General features: G+C 50.5%; 1 protein-coding gene across 2 annotated transcripts in view; it reads right to left on the bottom strand.

Annotated features, from left to right (window-relative positions):
- PCGF3 (polycomb group ring finger 3) overlaps nt 1-17,550 on the bottom strand; it is a 52,223-nt gene that overhangs the window by 16,291 nt on the left and 18,382 nt on the right. Inside the window, exons 1-6 of one of the 2 annotated variants that reach the window (XM_059378876.1) lie at nt 16,926-17,031; nt 14,975-15,092; nt 13,576-13,672; nt 10,274-10,329; nt 1,539-1,649; nt 626-714 (exon numbers count right to left, since the gene is read on the bottom strand). In XM_059378876.1, coding sequence (XP_059234859.1) covers nt 626-714; nt 1,539-1,649; nt 10,274-10,329; nt 13,576-13,672; nt 14,975-15,092; nt 16,926-17,006 — 552 coding nt within the window. In that variant the 5' untranslated portion in view covers nt 17,007-17,031. Of the gene's footprint in view, nt 1-625; nt 715-1,538; nt 1,650-10,273; nt 10,330-13,575; nt 13,673-14,974; nt 15,093-16,925; nt 17,032-17,550 lie in introns of those variants that run through there. The other variant, XM_059378883.1, reaches the window with a different exon arrangement.

The following is a 17,550-nucleotide window of genomic DNA, read 5'->3' as shown; positions in this document are numbered from 1 at the left end:
AGGGACAGCGTTCTGCTGTGTCACACACATCTCGGTCTGTCTCAGTGAGTGCCTGGAGTCCTCCGAGCCATGCTGAGTAACAGCTGAGACTGTGCACTTTCCTGTCTTTCACGTTAACAAGATGATTCTAATTTCGGTATGATGACTGTGAGAGCTTTCCAGGCAGGGTATCCTATGGAAAGGCCCAGTACCATGGGTATGAGATTGGATCACAAGCTTTTACAGCATCTCTGTGACTGTTTCCTTCTCCTTTTTGCGTGGTGGATGCACAGATCCCTCAATGCTGCGTTGTTTCCTTTCCTCTAACACAGGCAGGACTGCAGATCTTGATACTGTATGTGCAGGTGCACAGAACGCCTGACATGGGATTATCCTACCTGGGCAGTAATGTGCAGACGGTGGACTTCAATTGTTTTATATTTAAAATGTTTTAAAGTGAGCATTTATCACTTTGGCAATTAAAAAGAAAAGATAAAGAAGGAAAATCTAAGGAAACATGTTGACATTTGAACGTGTCAACTTTCTTGGCTACTTGGCCTTTTCTCTGTAAATGGAGGAAACATCCCCTGGGATAGTTAGGATTTTCTGAAGCCCACCACAGTGCACACACAGCAGCAGCACCCACCTGCTCGTCACTTCTGTGGTAGTCATTGTCCTCTTCCTGCTTCTCTTCTGCTGCTTCTTTGTTCGAACTGTCATCTGCTTTGGTTTCACCTTTCAGCAATAACAGGAGATATTATATTACGAAACCCAGAATGTCAAACCATTATTTTTTTTTAAACTGTACACTATACTCAAAATGCTATAAAAATTCATTCAAATAAGACAGCTGCACCTTCAAAAGGATATGAAACTGGGGAGAGCTGGACAGGGCACCTGTTAAAACACGGTGTCCCTTCAAGTGTGTGTCCAAGGACATAGCAGGCAAAGGCTGGTGGGGGCAGTGAAAGGGGCAGAGAAACCCTCGCACCCAATACTACTCAATGCTTAATATACAACTACCGACTAGGTAGCACAGGGCCCCTACAATCTTTATCGTTCCAACACTGCTTTTACAAGTAAGTGGCTGGGACAAGACCCCTGGCTTCCCAAACAGCCCACAACTGCCTCCCTCTGCCTCCACAGGGGTGCAGCATGCAGACCATGCCTTTCCTCGGGGCCAGACAGGACCTCTCCTTTCTTCTAACATTGTTAAACATACACAGGGTAGTCTAGAAACTTCTCAGGAACCCCTGTGGGTCACTAGAAAAACACCCTGGCATGAAATACTTGAATAATTTGTTTTAATTTGTACCAACTTGAAAATATCACTAATTTTGCACTGAAGCAGTACAAATTGAAGGGAAGTCTCAGGAGGCCCAACTGCACAGCACCCCACCTCCAGGTACTCATGGGGGACCCTCTGTCTCCCGTTTCTCAGCTGGGCCCCAGAAACTCCCAGGTTGTACCACAAACTGTGGAGGGGGCACAGGGCATCCTGAGAAAGAGGTTCATACCAAAGCCCGGCCTTGGCTGCAGGCACGCCGGAGCCCACTCACCGTTCCGATGGGGATCTAGGTGCAGTTTTGCAGAACAGGTCTCCCCCTTGATATCTCCAGGCACTTCCATGCCTAACTTGTGGTAGAATTCCCTCTGTTTCCTCATTTCCGCTATTGAAAATGAATATATACAAGATCTTAATCTTAAGAAGGGAGTGAATCACATGAAAATTCTGTTCACAAATGTCATGTGAAGCAAACAACAGATCTGGATCTGGAGGGTTTTGATGGCTGCCACTAACGAGAAGACAACTCTGGACTGTCCCCTCTGAACCTCAGAGCCATGGAGCCCTGACTGGAGGACGCACTGGGCACCAGGCTGAAACTGCCAGCACTAGGGCATGGGGACGCACAGACCCCTGACCGCAAGCTGCAGGCCACTCCCCACCCTCAGACCCAAGACTGCCATTCTCAGCACAGGGCATCTGCTCAATGTTCTAGGACTCCTCAGTGGGCAGCATACAGGACCCCCGGACCGCTGGGCGGCTCAGTGACAGACTCGGGCTTTCTGAGTGCTGCTGACGTGCAGTGTCCTCTCCCGGCTACAGAGGGCCACCCCAGGGGTGCCAGCACGGGGTAAAGAGTGGCCCCTGGTGTCTGTGGCATGCCATCACGGCTCACAGAATCCTGGGGAGGCAGTGGAGCTGCCCCTCAACCCGCAGGAAGGTTCCTTTGGGGGCAGAAGCCTTGCCACCACACTGCCTTCCAGTCCACTCCTCAGAAGTGATGTCAGCCAGCACCCCTACTCCCGGGGGTTGGCAGGCCAGTTGCTGCCAGCTGCACCAGAGGAAGCCCCCTATGCAGAGTGGCAGCCAGGCCAGGAGAGGGCAGGGACAGCAGGCTGAAAGGCTGACTCTGAGCAGAAAAGGATTGTAAACCATACACCCAGACAACGAAGCAATTAATCATTATTCGGGGCCCCACGGCAGGCAGCAAAGAAACTTTAAACCCAAGCTGCTCAAACTAATAGCCTATGAAAAACACTTCTGTATACTTAACCCTGTAACACTCTGTTGCACTTTTTACCTGCACCCGTGTCCTCCCCTATAGCATAAGCTCCTTGGGGCCAGGAATACATCTTGGTCACAACCTGGACGTGCACTGATGCTCCGCAGAAGCACATGGGTACAGGGGGACAAAAGGCTCAGGCACAAAGTGGCCGCCACTCAGAACTAAAGGGACGGCTCTACTGCCTAGAGGGAAACATGGGGTGCTGGAACCATATACGGCAAAGTGCCAAACCAGAAGACTGGTCTGGAAAATTTGGGATTAGCTCAGAAAGAAATGAAATAGACATATTCAAGCTAGCTTAGCAATAAAGGTGTGAAGAGCAGGGCTTGCGGCGTGAGGCCACTCCCACCAGCTTCTCCAAGTACAGCGCCGTCCCGCCGTTCAGAGCGCAAGAGTTCTCGCAAATGACACTGCTTCCAATACCTTGTTTTAATTGTCATTCAAAATTTTTCACCTCTCAGAGTGAATGGAATATTGAAATTAATACTCCATGTCAGGAACAGATCAGCACACAAATGTCCCTTGGGGTAAATTTTCAGCAAGGTAACTTGCTATTTAAAACTATTTAAAAACTTAACCGCTGGCCCCCAAAATTCTGCCGGTAATCCGTCCTAAAGAGTAACCACCCTAGTGCATAAGGAGACGGGGAGGCACACAGTCCCTGGGGCCTTATTCACAACACTGAAGGGCCAGAAACAAGTCTGAACGGGGGCTGGGCCTGACAGAAGGGCGAGGCCAAGAAAGCCTCAGAATCCTTCTCAACACTCCGTCCAGATGCCATCCACACGGACAGTCAACATGTGAGATAAACCTAATGTATCTGGCTACCCTGGGATAAGGCCTTCTGCTCAGCAGAATACCGTGTAGCCACTAAAAATGATACAGATTGGGGGCATCTGAGTGTGTCAGTTGGTTAAGTGACCCACTCTTGATCTCAGCTCAAGTCTTGATCTTGGGGTTGTGAGTTCAAACCCCACATTGGGCTCCATGCTGGGTGTGGAGCCTACTTAAAAAAAAAAAAAAAAGATGTAAGTCACATTTTTTTTTTAAGATTTAGTTATTTATTTTAGGGAGAGAGTGAGCGTGAGAGTGAGCAAGCACATGGGTGAGTGAGGGAGGGGCAGAGAAAGAGGGATAGGGAAAGAATTTTAAGTAGGCTCTCCACTGAGCACAGAGCCTGGTGCAGGGTTTGATCCCACAACCCTGAGATCATGACCTGAGCCGAAGTGAAGTCATGAGTCTGACACGCAACCGAATGAGCCACCAGGCGCACCAAGGTCCTATTATTGGTGTGGAACAAGCACAGTAGGCCATCATGGAAAAGACTGTGTAGCATGATCTCGTTTTTTATAAAAATTATAATTTTACAATTCATAAAATAATACATTTTATAAAATAATTTTATAAATAAAAATAAATTTATAAAATAATAAATTTTATAAAATAGTTTTATAAAATTTTACAAAAATTACAGATCCTGGTATAACTAGGATCTAGGAGAATCCAGGGCAGTGACGCAAGGCCATACTGGGCCCAAGTCCGTGTCCTTCCCTGCTGCTCTCAAGGCCTCCTCAATGACGTGGGCGCGTATGGGGTCCCATGGCCGACTTCACACTCAGGTTGAAACCCGCTCCCCCTGCCCCCGGATCCGGCCTGAGACAAGGACATCCACGTGCACCACTCGGACCGAACACCCCATGTGGAGCACTAGCCCAGGGCTGGCAAGCATCCCGTCGTCAGACGCAGTGGACACTGGGGCTGTGTGAGCTACGCAGCAACGCCGAGGTATGACATAGGCAGGTCTGGAACCGGGGAGAAGGCAAATGTTTTATGTAAGTATAATGAGTACATTCTGGCTCTTCTTTTGAATAAACTGTCATCTGTCAGATGAAGAAAAAAGGTCCACTTTACCTTCACGATCCCTTCTCTGATGCTCTTCCTTCCTTCATGTGAGTCAAAATTTCCAACCTCTGGCACCTCCTCATCTCGGAAGAACTACTTATGCGTTCCGACAAGTTCCTGAGACCTCTGGCTCCCAGAGAAGCTATTTCTCCTTGCCTTCTGCAGGACACACAACTCTGGCCAGTGGTTTCTTCTCTCAACACCAAACACTGTACTTTCCGGTCTCCTTGCTGGCGTGGCTTTAGAGAAGTCAGGTGGATTTTTACCTTTGCTCCTCTGTAATAAGGTGTTTTCTCCCTCGGCCTCATTTAGTCTGATTACTCTGTAGCTGGAAAATGATATGCATAGGTCTCACGTTCCTGGCACTGATCCTGACTGGTGTTCTCTGAGCGTCCGGGGTCCGGGATTTGGTGTCCGATGTTAGTTTGGGGAAAATCTCAGTCATGATCAGCTCACATGTTTCTGCTGTTCCTTCTCTCTCTCCTCTGCTTCTTGTGTTCCCATCCCATGTGCGGTACACCTCTGCGGCAGTCGCTCATCCTTGGGAGACTCTGATTTTGGTTAGCTTCTGTTGACACAACCCTACACAAGTCGTGTTACTAATTGGCCCGCGGCTTTCTTCATTTCTGCTACTGTGGTTTTATGTCTGGCATTTCTTTTAGCGTCTTCCTTAGTGTTTCCGTCCTTCTGCTTACACTGCCCAGCTATCCTGGTCCATGTTACCCATTGGAGCCTTTAGCATATTTGTTGCGTTTGTTTTCAATTCCAGTCTGACAATTCCCACATCCCTGCCATGCCTGGTTCTGGTGCTTGTTCTGTGTCCTGAAACTCTGCTTCTGTCTTTCAGTGAGCCTTGTCATGTTTTCTGGTGAGCCAGCTGCGATGTGCCAGGGAGAGGCCTTCAGTGACATGGTGGGGGTGGGGAAGGGGAAGGGCTCTGTGATCCTCAGCCGGGGCCTCCACTCTGGGCTTGGTCAGCGCGTCCCAGCTGTGTTCTCCCACTGTGGTTGGGAAGACCAGTTCCCCTCGCTCAGCTAGTTTCCCCGTGGGCAGGCCTTGGTAGAAGTGCTGCTGAATGGCTCCTCTTCTTCCCCTGCCGGAAGCACTGAGGGACCGTGGTTGAGATCCTGGGGGCGAAGCTCATGACACCGGATCCTCCTGCAGGTTTCTCTCTCTGACTTGTCTGCATGGAGCCTCCAGCCATTCCTCAACTACAGACTTCTGGCCCTGTACCAGTTCTCAGGGAGGGTTCCGCTCCGGAGCCTCTGACCTGGGAAGCCAGGGCTCCCATATCCAGTTTCTTTAATCTTGGGGCAGCAGTTTCCCCTGTGTCCACCCTTCTTACAATCTAAGAAAAGTGGCTGATTTCTCAGTCTGTTCAGCTTATTTGTTAGGACAGAGTGGTGACTTCCAAGCTCTTCATGTGAGGAACTGGAAACTAGCAGTCATGAAACTTCAAAATATGGTTAAAACTATAATTGAGGACAGTTTTTTGTATCACAGGCTGCTAACAAGAGAAACGGACTTCTTTTAGGGGGGATTTAATCGGGGTTAAAAGTTAGTATTCCTTATCATCAAAACTGATTGTGCATGTTTATCTCAAATGAGATTTTACAAATTTTCATTTTTGAAAATCTCTTTTCACACAGAAATGCTGGCATCAGTCCACAAGCACATGACCTCTTGGGCTCATGCATCAGTGAGGGGGTGCTCCCAGAACCCTGGGGGGGCCTTTTCTCCCGGTGTTGTCCCTTGTGGTGCCATCACACTGAGGGCTCATTGCTCCTCCTGGAGGGTGGGTGGAAGCAGCACAGTCAGTGGACTCTGACATGTGGATTCAGGTCGAGGTCCTGGGCCTGTAGCCAGAACTCAGAAAGCAAGGCTGCTCCCAGTTCACATGGGCTTGGAGATCTCCTGCCTCCTCTCGCTTCTGACAGCACCACGTCCAGAGGGCAGCGCCTCACCGCAGGGAATCTGCGCCCAAGTCACACTGCCTGACTTCATTAGGAGCATTGTCGAGTCTTTGGAAAAAGGTACTTTCTGAAGTCCTTCAACGTTAAAGGTGCTTTTTTCCACTCTGAAAATTTCCTCTCCCCACAGCTCCAAACCCCACCACACAAACACTTTGCCAGCCTGAAGCCTTAAAGGGCTGAGTGGGAGGGAAAGTCGGGACATTTAACCTCCGCTTTGGACAGGACCTCCAACGCCAGGGGATAGTGACATCTGAAAGTGAATGAAGTCCACCGCGGACACCGCGGGTCCAGTGACATAGGAAAGAGTCATCTCAGCAGTATTCCTGTTGGCGAATACGACGTCCCCCAGACACCTTCCATTTTCACAGGTGCAGTTCGTCCATCCAACTGAGCATCTTCCCACCCCACACATGTTCCTGCTCCTGCTGGCTGGAACACAGCTGAGCAGATGCCACTTCTGGTTGTACTGGACTGGAAGTTTCTCAACCCCTTGAAGATTCCCGGTGGCAGCTGCTCCGTGCGCACCACTCAGAGAGACGTTTTCTCTGGTCACTGCAAGCTCCCCATGCAAACGGCTGAGCGGACTGGACACTCAGAACCACCAGCTTGGCTTCCTCTGCGACGACTGATGCAGCTCCCAGAAGCTCCCTCCACAGCCAGTCTGTCCTCTGGCTGCTGGTGTCAAACAAGACTGGATTGAGGGTAAATGGCTCCCCTGTTTGGCTAACACACCAGCCAGTCAGAAACCTACTCCAACTGCAGCCGTATCTTCACTTTTTATTTTTGTGACGAAATTCTGCTGTGATGAGCTACTCTATTTTAGATTTTTTTTCCTTCCTGCGTATTCAGTCTGGTTCTGCTCCTTTACCCCAGCACGGTGGCTCAGCATGGCACCACTGGCTCTCGAGGACAGCTCCATTGACGCATCCCTGTGGCTTAAACAGGCAGCATCTGGAGCCCAGACTTTCCTTCCTTCGGGTTCTGACGTGATGGGTAGGTTCGGACAACAGAGTCAGCAGTGGCACATGGCTCTCGAAAAGCTGGCGAGCTATGCCTGTGTTTCTAGATCCACTGTGCACGAAACGGTGAGGCCTCCCCCCCAACCCCAGCACCCAGTGTGCCACCAGTGCCTGCTCCGGGTGCGATGCTAGCACAAACGATACAAAGAGGAGTAAGCATGCTGCGCTTCAGTAACACTACTTAACAGACAATGGAATTTCAATTAATGTAACGTTCACATCACAAATGTTATTCTTTTGACTTTTCCCAACCTTACAAAAGTAAAAAACGTCCTTGGCTCATGAGCGCCGTGAAGACAGGCAGCAAGCCAGATCTGGCCTGCAGCTTGCCGTTACCTACTCCAGGCAGGGCCAAGAGGCAAGAGAAAGAAATAAAAATGCAGAACCCTTGGCCTAGTGATTCTACTTCCAGAATAAAGCCCAATATATTCACCCACTCCCATAAAAGTATGCAAAAGGGTGATCAGCAAACCCCCTCCCTTCAGTTAAAGCCAACCATGGGTATGTCCTAAGTATCTGTCAGGAGGAGTTCAGGAGCGAAAGGACCCCCACAGCCATCGTCAGACGGGCAGAGCCCCACATCCTGGCGAGTGCCTCTGTGGCACGCAGGACAAGGAGCAAATGTGGCCTCTTCAAAGGCAGATTTTCAAAAATTATTTAAAAAGGAAACAAAAGACAACTGAAAAACAAATTCTCCACCAAAGACCTTGTCTACGGGGAACAGAGAAACAGCTGGCAAGAGGATGGCAGTGGGGGTGGAACCCGAAGAGGCGCAGCTCTGAGGCCCGGGCGGCAGCATGTGCAGCCTCCAGAATGGGGCCTCCACCTGAGAAATCAGGTGTGCAGCTGTGGGCACAGCTGACATGACAAAGGGGCTGCAGACAGCCTGCAGCGTGGCAGTGGCCACACTGTCGAGGGTTTCAAAGCCATGCTGTTCTTGTGAAGAGCAACATGGGGCTGCAAGTCTGAGGGCCAGAGAAGCCGAGCATCTGGTCTGCCAGAGGAGAGACCCCGGCCCAAGGGGGAGAGAGGGCGACTGGCTCAGTCAGCCGGCATTATCGCACTTGCACATGGTCTCCACCAGCGAGACCTCCGTTATAACCGTGTCACCGGGCATCTCACCCATGGACGGCACCCGGACTCTGTGGGGAGAAGACAGGAAGTCACCAAGAGGAGCCCAGAACCCGCCTGCTGGGCAAGCAGAGCCACTCCAGACTCCTGGGGTGCTGTCGGAGGCCACGGATGGGAGTACCCGGGCTTCAGAAAGGACAAGGACCCCTACACGCTGTGAACACGTGTATGTGTTTCCATCCACTGACGGTGGCTGGAGGGGCCCGAAGGCCCGGCTGGCTGTATACAAAGGAAAGACAAACTCAGTTCTGCCTGTTGATGTGAATGGGCCTCAGGAACCCTGCAGTGATGTATGGCTCTGCGCACGTGGTCTACCCGGTACACGGCCCGGTCGGGCCGGAAGAGGTAGATCAGAAGAGGCAGATCAGACTGCTCCTAACAAGTCCCAGACTGACGCTCTGCGTGCAGGGTGGCTGCAGCAACAGGACACATAGGCCAAATGCACCTGTTCAGGCAGAATAACCACCGGAGTGGGACTTGCCAGAAACACGAGCCAGAATCAGGTCAGGCCTGCAGAGGCCGCCGGTTCAGGAACCGGGGTACCCTCGGCAAGTCCAGACTTGGAGACAGGAGAGGCCGGGAGGGCGACCTAACCTGGATCCTGACTGAAATAAGCTAAAACAAACTTGGAAAATGTGGTGTTCTCAAGGCGGTTAGAAATGCTGGCACTGACTGGCTTTTTGATACCAAGGGGTTACTATTATTTTCTTAGATTGATAAAGGTTTTGTGGTTACATATATTAAGAAGAACCTTATCTTCTGGCAGAAGATGGGCGGGAGCAGTCGATGAAACAGGACTCGCTGTGAGCTGGGAAACTGCGGATGCTGGGTAATAAACACATGGGATTTGATACATGCTTCTGTCTGCTTTTGTGTTTAAAATACTCTGTAAAAATTTTTAAGGTACTGGTGTTTTATTTTGATGTATTCTTTGCTTTAGGACTAAAAACTTCGAGGTATCAAAAGATGACTGTCTCCATCTACATTTTACTCAGGAATCTTAAATTCTTCTTATAATAAATGACCTTGTGAATGGTGAAGAAAAGACTAACAGCACTGTTGGAAAAGCTGTATCTTCTAAGCTTACACAGTGAGCTGTATATTCAATTACAACCCTCCTTTGAAACATTACAAGGAGAAAACAGCCAAAAGGAATCCCTACCATATTTTATCTCTGAAAGACAATGTACAGAATTTCATCAGCAAGCACAGCACCCTCGGATCCCGAGTGGGACCCTAAGGCCAATGTCCCTCCCCATTGCCCCCTCATCACCCCCACAAAGAGGGGCAGCAACACTCTCTGTGTTCAGGACTGCAGGAAAGTTTAAAAAAAGAACGGCTATTTCCACTTCCAGCATACTTATACTACACAGTGTTTCTTTTTAATTCTTAATGAGATTGGACTTTAGATGCAGGTAAACTTTATCGACACCCCGGCTACTGGTGGTGTGTCTGCGATTAGGGAGGCTGCTCCAGAGAGGCTGCATGGTCAACTCAGCCCCTCTGAACACAGGAGCTGGCGAGGAGGACAGTGGAAGAAACCAGCACCATGGTACTCGTGAGTTCAGTGTGGGGACAAGACAGGCGGTGCTGCTGCCACAGAAGGGGCCTCCCTCCAGGTCCAGGACCCCCATGAGGAAAGCCTCCCAGAGGCCGTGCTACAGACTCCACAGTCTGAGAGAGACACTCTGACACTCACCTTCCTGAAGGCCTGGAACCAGTTTGTAAACAATGTCCTGCATGGTTCTGTCATGACTGGCAAAAAGAATACAACAGGTCAGGTCAGCCAAAACACCTGGGCACATTTTTCCTTTACAACAGCAAAATTCACAATCGCAAATTCTAAATCTTGGTTGAATTTTGCTTCTAGTTTGCACTTAAAAAAATGTGCTAGCAGAAGTTATATATGATCTGAATTAATGCATCATTTAATTCAGGTTCTAGAAGCTTAAGAACATTTCAAGCAGCGGTGGCACAAAGATCCTCTAGGGGATGAGTGCCCCCTGCCTGCCAAATGTGGAGCCAACACAGAGCTACGGCCTGGTGTGGTCTGTCCAGCCGCACACCTGTCTTGTCCACTGGTGCTTCCTGGGGTCTCCACTAGACAGGAAGTTTTCTTTAACATTCTCAAAAATGCAGAGAAAAGGTGCTAAGATCAGGCCCTTCTGGTGGTCTTTATGATCTACTTATGAAGGTTTTCTGAAAAGGTTACATGAGCACAGTATCTCAAATACACTACTCCAGTTTGTTATTTCTGAACATAAATTATTAATACATTGAAGTAACTGTTTTCAAACATCGTCCATTAAAATGAAAACCTTAAGAACACAGATAGGTACCTTGTAAGCAACTGACAAACAGCTCTGCTCCACAGATCAGACATTTAGCTGCGAGAGCTAGGACAGGACTGGGCACACGGCAGCTGCTCACCAGGCTCACAATTCTGCCAGAAATGCTGGGGGACTGGGTCCTGCAGAGACCACTGCTCACTGCTTCCAATAACTCTAAAGTTCTACGACTGGTGTCGTATGGGCTAACAACTCAGCCCATGGCAGACGGACGCAGGGTTTCTCAACCCTTCTGATTGTGCTACACACTAAGAAATGCATTTCACGTCCCAACGCTCACATTCATGTGCGTGTATGGGTGACAGGCACATGCACATGGATAAGCATTCGGAACCACCACTGGCCTGCAGCACACACGACTCCCTTGCTCGCTGACTCCACCCTCACTGGCTTTGCGGAAAGCTCACCCGATCCCTAAGGAGAGGATGCTGGACGGAACCTGCCAAAGAGCTCTACCCTGGGTCCTCCAAATGACTGGGCTAGGCCCTGCCTGCATGGCCAGAGACCCACAGCGCTGAGTGGAGGGCTCAGCGGACTCTCCTCGGGGAGGGTGCCAGGAGGCACAACAGCACAAGGTCTTCTTCCTGGTGTCGGCTACATTCAGGCTCTTGCTGTGGCAAACCTTTGAAACAGAGCCAATTCCTTTGCAGGGTTCATGTTCACACTCCACGCTACAGGCCACACACCCTCTTAACTCCTCTCTTGACATGGCCCACATGGCCAAGGTCCTCGGTTTGAAGTTGAAGCTTGGAAGGGCAGAGCTGCCTCATAGATCCTCCAGACCCTAGAAGCTCAGACTCAACACCTGTCTGCGGCCAGCACCCCATGGTATCATCTTACCTCTTAAGGCCTGAGCCACTGTCTGGGGCCCAATATGGGGCCACCAGGTCCTGTTGCCCCACCCTAAGTGCCCTCTTCCCACTCTGCCGCAGCCCAAACGTGAAGGCCCTTCCTTTGGGGCAACCTCATGGTCAAAGTGTAGCAGAATCAGAGCAGAAGCTGGGCCAAGTGTGTAGGACAAAGGTATGTCAGGAAGAAGGCTCTGAGCCAACAGCACAGCTGGCATTAGGATGGGTAAAACAGTATAGTTCCAGACAGAGCACAGAGGGCAAGGAGTAAGGGACAAGATTAGCAGGAAAGAGCCACTCTGGAGCGCAGAGCCCATGACAGGCCTCAGGGCTGTGCATCTCCCCCTACCTCTGCACCTCAACCCCCTGGCCCTGGTTACATCGTCACTACACAGAGAGAAGGCAGGCCCTGGCCTGTGCACCCAGCTAGCTCCACTCCACTGGCCCCCTTCCTTGTGTTACAGGTTAGGCTGTTCCTAGAACACCACGGTCCGGCACTGCTAAAGTGTTTCTGTTCTCCAGAACACCCTGCCTGTCCCAGAGCACAGGAAAGGGGCCCTGGAACTCTGGGAGGGAGGGCCAGAGTCTCTACAGCTTTCCACCGGCATGAAGCTCCTACCACCACCTGCCTTCTACAGTTCACATCAGGAAAGCCCCCATGTGCTCTACAAAGCTACACCCCCCAAGACAGGAAACACATACATAGACACTGCCAACAATTAGTGCCCAGAATATATGAAACATTTCTTTAAAGCAGAACAAATAAAACAAAGAACCCAGTAGAAAAAATGAAATGAGATATGAAGAGACACTTCCCAGAAACCCGAATGGCCAGGTAACATTTGGGAGCAGGCTGGTGCTCATTGATAATCAGGGCCAAGAGCACACCACACAGCAAGAATGCAGTCCACAACAGCCCAGGAGAGCATGGGAAGGTACGAGAGCTCTATATCCCAACACCCTGTCCTTAGGGATGGCAAAGAAGAGACACCTATACAGCAAACCCTAGAGCAGCACTGAGCGCCCGCTGTGGACACCCCAATGTGCCCCGGCCACAGGATCCCACAAAACTAACTGGTCTGGAGAACAGGATGGGTCAAGGGAAAGGCGTACAAACACACCACTGGTCCCCCTTGTAGTAAGCTGGACAGAGGGGACTAAGGTATGTTGTCCGGGGACAGTGGGCTGTTGGGCGGGGTCTTCTGGGCCTGGTGATTTCTACCTCTTGATCTGGGAGTGGCCTCTTGCTGCGCCGATGCCAGCTGCTCACATGTTTAAAACCTCTCCTGTGCACATCCTTATGAGTGGTTCAGAACAGATCTCCAGACCTACCTTTGCTGCTCCCCCGTGGTAGGGGAGTGCTTTCATTTCCTTTGGGACAGCCCCTCAAACCTGGAAGCCATTTAAAACTCCACATAAGAGCCACAAGCCAACCCAGACGCCCCCCCTTACCCAAGAAGGTGGCAGTGGTCAACATGGAGGGCCACCAGCTGTGAGAAGCAAGATGCAGGCTACAAGCAAGGGGCCTAGAACCACTTGTTCCATAACAGAAAGGCAGGCCAAGGGCTGCTACCCACTTTAGAGCAAACTTCAGCCAGTTCAGTGTAAAACCAGTGAAATCCACGTGGGTCCTGAGGTTCCTCAGATTATTCAATTTGAGCAAATACTCCTAGAAACTTGTGGGAGCGGCCCCGGTGCTCCCCAGTCTGACTTGGCTAGCAGGGTGGCCAAGCACACAGGCCAGGGCAAGGCCTTGACAGGGAACGAGGCCAGAAGCTGTGCCCGGGGACCCTGGAGGCACTTACCCAATGTACTGCAGTGGGTGACTCTGGTGGATCACGATCCTACACGTGGGGCAGGTGTTGTTCTCTTCCAAGTACTTGACCAGGCAACTCCGACAGACTGTTTGTGAAAGCACACACATGTCAGAAAGCGAGAGCAGAATGCCGGCGCCTCCTTGGGCTTGGCTCTCACATGGGCCATGCGCAGACCCACTCACCACCGCGCATGTGGCTGCTTCGATGGGACACCTGCCTCTTGGGTCTCACCAACCACGGTGAAGTCTCATGTGCTCACTCAGCAGGTCTGAGGGGTAAGGGTAGGAGGGACAAGGAACCTGAGGGAGAGGGGGTGCCCAGAGGTCAAGAGTGGAGACATCACTAGAATGCACGTCAGGGTCTCATCCATATATTCTCACCAGAGGGGCTAACACTTAAAATTTTCATGTTTGTCTAAAAAAAAAAATCATGAGATTTTTCTGTGTACAACGAAATTTGAGAAAATTCAACAGAGAATAACAATTTAAAGCTATAATTACCTTTATAATAAAAGTTCTATCAAAACTGGCAAATATTTTATTTTCTAAAGCAGAAAATACAGGATCCAAAGTCACTTGCATTCCAGGCACTGGTCTTAGGGCAAAGACCCTGTCTCCACACGGTGTTCCTGCCTAGCCCCCTCAGCCCCCCTCAGCCACCGTCATGAAGGCTAGCTTCGGGTAAACTACACCTGCTAAATGTTCACTCAAGATGGGGCTTAAAACACCCAAGTCCAGCACAAGCTAAGAGTCTTCTAAATAGCACAACACAAGCCCATCAGCCTCGAGGAGCCAAACCACATTTCCCCTTTCAGAAAGTTTAAGGAATTCATTTGGAAATTTTAAAAAGTAAGCATTTCTGTCCACTAAAAATGAATATTGTCATAACACAGTTACACTGGTTTTGCTGTTACATGGAAATAACTGAATTTTTCCTATTTTTGGCTTTCTTAAATAATATTTCTACTGAAACTACCCATAATATTTTTTTTTAAATTTGAACTAATTTTTTCGATTTAAGATAATCTTTATTCCTGCTTCTATGTCTTGCGTTGTGCTTGAGCTAAAAGGTTTTGGTGAAAGAAAGAAGAGAAAAGAAAAGAAAGAAAAGGAAAAGAGAAGAGAAGAGAAGTGAAGGAAGGAAAGAAAGAAAAAAAGAAAGGAAGGAAGGAAGGAGAGCAAGCCCAAGGATCAAGAAACCCCAAGGCTAGAAGCTGTCAAAGGCCACGTTCTAAGGCATTCTGCCTACGAGTATGCAGACAGTCACATCCCACCACGGCTGTCAAAGACCATGTTCTAGAATATGCCCCAGATACATGTATACAGACCTTGGTCGCATCCCCCCCCATGGCTGCCAAAGACCATGTTCTACAATATTCCCCACATACATGTGTGCAGACACTCGGTCACCGTAGTCGCGTCGATGAGATATCCGCTGCATAGGCGGCAGGTGATGTGGGCGTTTATGTCCCAGAGCTTAATCTTTCTGGTCAACATCTTTGGCTTCTGCAAGAGAAAACCACTTATTAACTAATATCTGAAATAGTCCCATCTCTTTCTTTCTTTCTTTCTTTTCCCCCCCAGATTTATTTTTAGAGAGAGAGGGAGAAAGACAGCATGAATGGGGGGAGGGGCAGAGGGAGAGAGAAAATCTTCAGCAGACTCCCCACTGAGCAAGGAGCCTGATGCAGGGCTTGATCTCATGACCCTGAGATCACGACATGAGCCAAAACCAAGAGTCGGATACCCAACTGACTGCGCCCTCCAGATGCCCCCAAAATACTCCCATGTGCTCCATCAAAGTTTCAGGCCCAATGTAAATCAAGTTCCAGCACAGAAGGGCTCAGCGTGATGGAGGGCCAGGTCCTCACCATAGAAACTGTGTGGCCCGGCTTCCCGTCTATAGAAGGGAGTGCTGTAGGTCTTCTCACAGAGAACCGGGACTGTCCCAATGGGCAGCACTCTGCAAACGAGTGACCACTTCCCCTTAACCACTGCGACACTGCCCCCGCTTAAGGCTCTCCCAACCCTCTCCTGCTTGGGACTGAGCTAAGGCCATCTAGGGAGCCATGTGGGGGGTGTGAGTCGGGAGATGCATGGAGCCACAGGAAGAGAGGCTGGGGGAGCAGGCCACCTGTGCTGGGGCAGGGATAGGAGGCTGCGGGGTCACTGCTAGAGCCTCTGGTTCCTCTGGCAAGCTCGGGGAAGAATGACCCTGAGGGATGTCAGTGACCCTGAGGGACTCTGGCCCAACCTGAGTGAGAAGCAAAGTCCCTCGACGAGGCCTCAGTGTGGACACACAGAAATAGCTAGTAAGCACAAGCAAAGGTGCTCAGCCCACGGACACGTCCAAATGCAGGTGATACCTGCATGTCATTCCAGCATCAGAAGGCAGTATTTCCAATATTCAGTTGACATTCAGTCCTGACCAGTCCCAGGGAAGCAGACGGTCAGAAGGGCTGCCGTCTCATTTCTAGAGATTTATCTTCATAACGGGACAAGTTCAAAAGATGTTTGCTGCAATTGTTTAAAATGGCAAATGACAGAAAACTGCCACCGAGAATTGGCTACAAAAGCAATTTTACTTAGCCAGCAGGTGCTCCAGATCCTCCTCCCCTACTCTCTGCCCTGTCCAAGGGAAATCCAACCAGCCCCTGGACCTCACCCTTCCTGGGACCTCAGTAGCCTCTTGGCCCAGCACAACAGTAGCCTCTTGGTCCAGCACAACCCAGTCCCAGAACTGGGGGTTCCTAAGGCCACCTGCCGATCCCCGTCACTGTCCCACAGGACATCAGTGTTGCACACACATCATCAAAGCCCAAACATCTGTGTGCCAAAGTGCTGACGTGACGTCTCTGTCTCAGGGTCGGGGAGGTACACCACTGTACCTGGCTCTGCCCCCAGGTCACCTGTCTCTTCCTAGACCACAGGGTTGGTTTTGTCACTGTATCGCCTGAGCTATGCTAGGAGTTACAGCAGCTCTTGGGGATGTCCACATCTTACCCCCAAACCTGTATGTCACCTCATACGGGAAATGGTCCCAGATGACCCCAAAGACCCCATGTCATCACAGAGCCCTGAAATAGGGAGTGGGAGGGTCAGAGGCAGAGAGACTGGGAGATACTAGGGTGTAGGCTTGAAGGTGCAGCCAAAGGTGCAGGTGCCCCAGAAGCTGGCAAAGACAAAGCACGATTCTCGCCTGGAGCCAGAAGGAGTCAGGCCTGTGGGCACCTTGACTTCTGACCTTTGGGACTGTCAGATGACACACTCGTGCTGCTGGTCCTTTGTTAGAGCAGCAGTAGGAACCCAACACGGAATGCTGCTCCGGTGGATACTCACGGAGTGAATGTTCTCCAAGTGAGCGTCACTAACAGAGCTCTGCATGAAGACCAGAAACAGACACATCGGAGTCAAGGGCATCTCTGAGGTTGGCTGGCCGCACCATGCACATGGCTCCCAGGCCACCAGGCGAGGACACTCATGGCTCAGTGCTGTTCGTGAAAAGGGAAAAGCAAGCAAACCATGCAGAGGACTTGAGACCCACTTCCCTCTGTGTGAGGCCCAAGGGCAAGTGCTGGCCGTGCCTGCACAGTGAGTGTGGCTGGGGGCCTGGCTGGGGCTTTGCGGCTGGATGAGGAGGCGAAGGCCCTGGAGGAAGCAGCAGTCTGGAGGGGCACTGTTGGAACCAACAAACTACCAGAGCAAGTGACTGCCACCGGCCGGCCTGCCAGGCTAGCATACCTACAGAACAGAGTGTGTCTACACCGCAGTCCTACTCAGGACTTGCGTCGAACATGAGACCAAAGCAGATACTTCTGCTGTTCACCCACATCTCTCCTCCCTTCAAAAGACACGCAGTACCCATGGGACAGGGACCTTCCCACCTCCCTCGCAGCCAGCTGCGTCTGTGGGCCGGGGCTCACTGATGTTACTAGGAATCTAGTAAAGATGAAACAGAGCTTGG

Source organism: Mustela nigripes, chromosome 1 (genome assembly GCF_022355385.1).
Source record: "Mustela nigripes isolate SB6536 chromosome 1, MUSNIG.SB6536, whole genome shotgun sequence".
NCBI lineage: Eukaryota > Metazoa > Chordata > Mammalia > Carnivora > Mustelidae > Mustela > Mustela nigripes.
Note: the sequence above shows the minus strand (reverse complement) of the source record. Positions and strands in the feature narration are given on the sequence as shown.